The 6,607-nt window shown below is 48.2% G+C and overlaps 1 protein-coding gene across 1 annotated transcript in view; it reads left to right on the top strand.

The window, feature by feature from the left end:
* Nucleotides 1-3,317: 3,317 nt before the first annotated feature.
* The window catches only part of Micos10 (mitochondrial contact site and cristae organizing system subunit 10), a 29,975-nt gene continuing 26,685 nt past the window's right edge, over nt 3,318-6,607 (top strand). Inside the window, exon 1 of the mRNA XM_021159928.2 lies at nt 3,318-3,504. Within this exon, the coding sequence (XP_021015587.1) occupies nt 3,441-3,504 (64 nt within the window). The 5' untranslated portion in view covers nt 3,318-3,440. The remainder of the gene's footprint in view (nt 3,505-6,607) is intronic.

Here is a 6,607-nt window from a genome sequence, read left to right as displayed (position 1 = left end):
CAATGCTGAAGGAGGAATACAGGATCTCCTACATGTTAACTAGGCACTACATCAATTTAGCTATAATCCCAGCCCCCCCGCCCGCCCCAACTTCTTTTTTCTTTGTTAAATTAGAGGCTGTGTGTATATGCACACACGTGTGCATGCTGTGATACACCCTTGGAGATGAGAGGACAACAGGCTGAGGCCCAGGAGATGGTACTCAGGTAGGTGTCTGGCTTGGCGGCCTTCACCGCCAAGTTGTCTCAGTAGCCATAAGGTGCACTTAGGGAGGGCCATACCAGGCTGGATGCGGAGCGATCAGAGAAGGACTTCGGGGAGTCAACTCTTGGCTGAAATGCAATGACTGATGTAAGGTACAGTTGAGGGTAAGGGTAAGGTTATTGTAGATTGAAGGAGAGTACAGCCAGGGGCATCTGCAAAAGGACTGAACCAGGCCATGAGAGAAGAGGGGTGTGTGTGTGTGTGTGTGTGTGTGTGTGTGTGTGTGTGTGTGCAAGAGAGACACGAGAACCAAGAGACAGATACTCAGTAGAGGGGCCAATAGAGCACAAGGCTGAAACAGCTGGGTTGTATAGGGAAAGCAGCAGAGGGATTTGGGCTTAGCTCAGGGTCAGTGCCGGGAGTGTGGAGGGGCCTTCTGTAGGAGACGTAGGCGAGGCTCAGTATGATGAAGGCTTTCCTCCACGGTGGTCCTTGAGGAGAGGAGACAGTCCTTGCTTGTTTAAACTGCTTGTTCATGGTGGAAATGGATGCATACAACTTAGTCAGGGTGAACTAAAGATTACATACCCTTTGCAGGAAGGGATGACCCTCAGGACCCATCTAGCTACCTCATTAGCTTGGAGAACTCTGGGTTTCTATGTTACCTGACCAGTTGTCACGGTCCTCTTAGAGGGGTATTATGGCCATGTGCTCCAGGACAGGAACTGGGTTGGGAACAGACTCAAATGCCTACTGTTCCCAATTATAAGAATTGCTGGGGTCTTAATCTGCCGAATGTTACCAGTTTTTCTGTCTGGTGACAGGGTTCTACTTGCATCACATGTCACCACACCTGGGGCCATACTCTTTTTTTCATTTCATTTATTTTTATTAGTTTTTATTTTTATTTTTGGGACCATATTCTTGATCATATATTCTTGAGGGTGTGTTCTGAAGAGCAAGTATGCCAAGCCAGGAAGTACACTTTGTTTTTATCCTAACTCCATTGGCTGAAGTCTGACCTCACAGTCTCCTGTGATTGGCTAGCTTTAAATGATTGCAGAAAAGGGAAATACAGGACCAGGGAAGGAAGGGCTGACCTCTTCAATTCTGAGACTGCAGCAGGGCCTTTGTATAAACAAAAGTTTATAAGGCTGGGGGTAGGAGTGGTGAAAACATTGGCATAAAAATTTTCAAAGTCGGGAGAGATTTAAAAAATTCCCTGTAAATATAAGTTTTACATTATTTGATAGGAAGGACTAATAGTTAATGCTTCTTAAACACTAGTATGGATGGGATAGACATTTCATCTGAAACAATACATAATAGAGGTTAGATGGAGGTGTGAGAATCAGCATTCTAAACAGGCAGGAAAAGGTGAGGGCTGGAGGAGACCATCAGAATCAGGGAGGGTGGTATCATGCAGGTATGAGTAGACAGAGATACACAGACGTCCAGGAAGCAGAGATAAATGCTTTCAGGCACAACAGTTAGAGAGAGAGAGAGAGAAGTATTTGAGTAGTGAGAAGTTTGGTTTTTTTAAAAATCACAGAAATAAGACTCAGTTTTTGTGTTAACCCCAGGTGTGGGATGTAGGGCTGCTTCAGACTGTCCACAGCGCTGACGTTGCCTCGAGCTCTACCAGGGGTGTGATTCTGCCAGCTGCAGATGATTTCTGCGACCGTGTGACGTTTGGAATTCTGGGGACTTTCCAAAGGGTCTATAAATGCTAGGGCCTCAAGGGGCAGGTTGTTGCTAGTTAAGTAGTAAAGTGCGAAGAAACAATAAGAAACGAGATATTCTGCTGGAGAAGATCAAACTTGCTCCAAGGAACTCAATGCCCCTCATCGGCAGGAAACAGTCTAATGATAATGTCACCTGCTGTCCTTTCTATCCTTTCTTATCCCCTATCTAGTGTTAGGGGGTTGAATGGGTAGAAGAAAAGGGATGGGGAACGGTGGAAGAAAGAAGAATCTATAAAGTAACACTGGTTGTGCGTTAGGGCTGCTTAGGTGACTTAGCAAGTAAAAGCACTGCCTCTAAGCCTGGTGATCTGAGTTCAGTCCCTGGCACCCACAGGGTGGAGGGGCACCCACTCCCACTAGCTGTCCTCTGACTCCCACGTGTGTCATTATAGAGCATGCGCAGGCACCCACACACGCTGTATAAAATGCAGCAGGGTGGGGGGTTGTTTTTAAATCCATTTGAATGGAAGTCGTTCATGCTCAAATAAATACTCCCCCACCATGGCCATGCAGGCAACCCTAATTAAACTGTGGGTGGAGTGGTGCACAGCCCTACGAGGCAGAGACAGGTAGATCTCTTAATTCAAGGCCAGTCTGGTCTACAGAGCCAGGTCCAGGACAGCCAGAGCTACACAGTGAAACCCTGTCTCTGAAAACAAAACAAAACAGAGACAATCAATCAGACAAACAGAAAACAAAACCAAACCCTCAATGGGTCCTTTAAGAGTATATAACATGCCGGGCAATGGTGGCACATGCCTCTAATCCCAGCACTTGGGAGGCAGAGGCAGGGGGGTTTCTGAGTTCAAGGCCAGCCTGGTCTACAGAGTGAGTTCCAGGACAGCCAGGGCTATACAGAGAAACCCTGCCTCAAAAACAAAAACAAAAACAAAAACAAAGTATATAACATATAACATATATATATATATATATACACACACATATATATATACACACACACATATATATATATATACACATATACACACAGACACATATATATGTGTATGTGTTATTTTATTTGTTATATGTTTTATTATATATAACATGGATATATATAATATACATGTATACATATACATACACACATATATACACATACATACATGAGGAAGATGGGGTTCAGTAGGTATAAAATGGAGGATGAGAGAGGGCAACAGTAGAACGGGAGGAGGGCAATGGCCAAAATAATTATATACAAATATGAAAAACCCAGGAAAGGCAAGGCCTTCTGGACTCTGGATGTAGTCAGTCTTCGCTTCCCTTCCGCTATCTCCAAGGTCAGGGTCACCTCCGGCTCCCAGGCAACCTGTCACCTTGACGACCGAGTGAAGAAAAGCCGGAAGCCAGGGACGACGTATGTGATCCCGCGATATTTGGCGCACCGGCTCCGGCCGGAAGCTTATGGTGGCGGCCGGCTCTCGCGAGACTTGCCATCAGTCAGAGCGCGGGGGCCGGCCGTGAGGAGCGCTAGAGTTGCCAGTGAGGAACATGTCGGAGTCCGAGCTGGGCAGAAAGTGGGACCGGTGCATGGCCGACACGGTCGTGAAGCTAGGTGAGCTCATCTGCCTCTGGTAGGCCCTGGGCTGGAGCCGAGCGGCCCGCGCGCGGACGGGAAGCCGTAGGGGTCAAGCCGCGGCCTGCTGCCGTCCGGACGGCGGGGCGCGCTGAGCTGCGGGGCGCTGACAGGTGACGACTGTCAAGCGGGGCGGCGAGGGCGGCGAGGACGACGGGCCGAAGGGCGCGGGGGTTTCCGAGGTGGCTGGAGGTGCAGGCCCGGGGAAGCAGCGGCGCTCCAGGAGTGGGAAGGCGTGCGGGACGCGCCGGGAAACTCTGTCACTCCATGTCCCATGTCCCCCGGGTTGGGCGAGCAGCCGGCCGGAGCGCACACGGCTCCCCAGCCGGGAGCAAGCGGCCTTCGGAAGAAGGTCATAGAAGAAGGCGTTTAACCGCCTCTGCCGGGCCGTGCTGGCAATTGCGGTCGTGCCGGGCCTCATTGATCCGAACCCGCCTCGGGTCTGCAGTTGGAGCCGGGGGTTATTCTCCGGAAGAATGGCCGCAGACAGTCAGATCGCGGCCACCGCCGGCCCCCATGGTAGTCCAGGTTGTCTCTTTGGACACGCGTCCTGTGACGACACACTTTGTGAGGTCACGGGGTCGGGGAAGGAGGATGAGGGGGGGGGGGCGTCCCATATAACAGTGATGGTGATGCAGATGTTAGGCGCGCTGCTCGCTAGGGCAGCTCGGAAATGACCTGTCGCGTCGTGAGTTGGAGCTCGGTGAAGGAGCTTGCCTGAAATCGCGTTGGTGATAATGTGGCATAGTTGAGAATATCCCCCCCCCCCGCCCCAGGATTTCTTCCTTGGGGTTCTCAGGCTCTCTGCTAATCCTCGTCCACTCCATCTTTCTCTTGTTGATTGTCTGCAGCTATAGGTGTGTAGGCCAGAGATCGATGATGAGTGGCTATGATAAGTGGCTTCCCTCCCTCAGTAGCTCCTTGCCCTATTTATTGATGGAGACAGTGCCTCACTATGGAGACCTGGCTGGCCAGGAAAACTGTGTCGGCCAAGTTAGCCCTGAACTCAGACACACTCTGGATTTAAAGGTGTGCACCACTACACAGGACTCTCACAGGAAATGGAGCACATCAGTTTGCCTAAACTGGCTGCCCATTGAGCTTTGATCGGCCTTCTCCCCCTCCCCAGCATTTTTTCGTGGGTGCTGAGGATTTGAGCTCAAGTCTTTATGCTTTTAAGGCCAAGGGCTCTATCCGCTGAGCTGTCTCCCCAGTTCCTCCGACTCTTTCTTCTTTACTAACATTTATTGTTGAAACTTAGATTCCCCCCCCCCCCGTTTTTGAAACTGGTACTCACTGGTACTCCTGCATAGTCTTGAACCGACAGATCTGCCAGCCTCTGCCTCACGAGTGAAGCGAGTGAAGGTGTGTGCTGTCACACATAGGTTCATATTTTATACTTCTTGCATGGAAATTATTTACGAGAATTTAGGATTATATCCTTAGATGAATATTATCAGGAAAGAATGAAATGAGCTCAGGGGAAGTAGATATGTTTTCTGTCTTTGTTGTTTTTGTTTTTGTTTTTTTTCCACCGTTTCCTAAGCCCCAGAAGACTGAGTGTAGACATCATTCAGGATGAATTAACACATGATGAATTGATTCATTACTTTTTGACTCCCAGATTCAGCCAAGAACATGAGGAGCAAGTTGGCTAACATTCCCGAGCCTGTGTTTCTCCGTTTAAATAATAACTATTGTTAACTTAGAGAGGTTCAGATGATTAAATAGGCTGGCTTGCTATTAGAAATGGATTGTTCTGGAATTGGCCAAAGATATTGCTATACTTAATGTGTATGGATGACTTGGCTGCATGTATGTCTGCACATCATGTACGTATCTGCTGCTGGAAGAGATCAGAAGAGGGTGTTGGATTGGCTAGAGCTGAACTTGGGATAGATGTGGAATTGAGACTTGAACCTGGGTCCTCTGCAAGAGCAACTAATGCCCTTGAGCACTTAGCTCTCTCTAGTCCTAGTCCAAAATATTGTTTTTAATGGTTTGCAATTTGAAAAAGGATTTAACATTTATATGCCAACATAGTCCCTAAACAGTGTGGAGTTCAGAGCTTTCTTCAGAGTCCGCAGAGGTGTGACTTAGGCCCTGCTCCCCCCACCCCCACCCCCAACCCTACCCCCACTAGTTCTTCTGCTTTTGTTATGGTCTCCTCCTCAAACTTTAGAGATTAACCTAAAAAAATAAGAAAAGTAGAGGAGCCAGGCATGCTGCTATGCTCTTGATCCCAGCACAAGAGCTGAGGCAGGTGGGTCTCTTCCAGTTACATAGATCTCAAAACCAAACAGCTGCTTCCACAGAAACTTAAGTAGGAAGATAAGTAAAATCCTAGCACTGTGGCTGCCAGTATATATATTCAGGAGACTGTGGGATGTAATGGCGATGCCAGTGGACATCTCAGGTAGTATTAGCCTCTTCGGTGAGGTTGGCGGAGGCAGGCACAATCAGGATGATGAAGTGAGGCTAGACTGGGTGTGAGAGCAGCGTCAGAGGACATTGAGTGCAGGAGTGGCTGCTAGAGAGCCTTGGAATTGACTGGAGGGTGCAGAGCCCTTCAGTGAAAGACCTTTTACAATGACTTGCGTTTGGGTAATGTTTTAATTTTTGTTTGTTTGTTTGTTTGAGATAGGGTTTCTTTGTATAGCCCTGGCTCTCCTGGAGCTCACTCTGTAGACCGGGCTGGTCTCGAACTCAGATCTGCCTGTCTCTGCCTCCCAAGTGCTGGGATTAAAGGCGTGCGCCACCACTGCCTGGCCAGTATTTTAATTAAAATAAAAAAAAATTGAGACTGTTCTCCAACATGAAGTGTGGTAGGGGTTGACCTAGATACTGATCTTTCTTACCCTCCCCTTTACTCTTCCTCAGCCTCCTCAGTACTACTGGGTCCTCTGGATGTCGGTAAAACATGAACGGATATTTTTAAGACACATGAGATGTTTCTTAAGCTAGCCATTTTTCTGTGTAGTGTTTCTTTTTTTTTTTTTTTTTTTTTTTTTTGGTTTTTGGAGACAGGGTTTCTCTGTATAGCCCTGGCTGTCCTGGAACTCACTTTGTAGACCAGGCTGGC

Source organism: Mus caroli, chromosome 4 (assembly GCF_900094665.2).
Source record: "Mus caroli chromosome 4, CAROLI_EIJ_v1.1, whole genome shotgun sequence".
In the NCBI taxonomy this organism is placed as follows: Eukaryota; Metazoa; Chordata; class Mammalia; order Rodentia; family Muridae; genus Mus; species Mus caroli.
The sequence above is the reverse complement of the archived record's forward strand: the minus strand, read 5'-3'. Positions and strand labels throughout refer to the sequence as shown.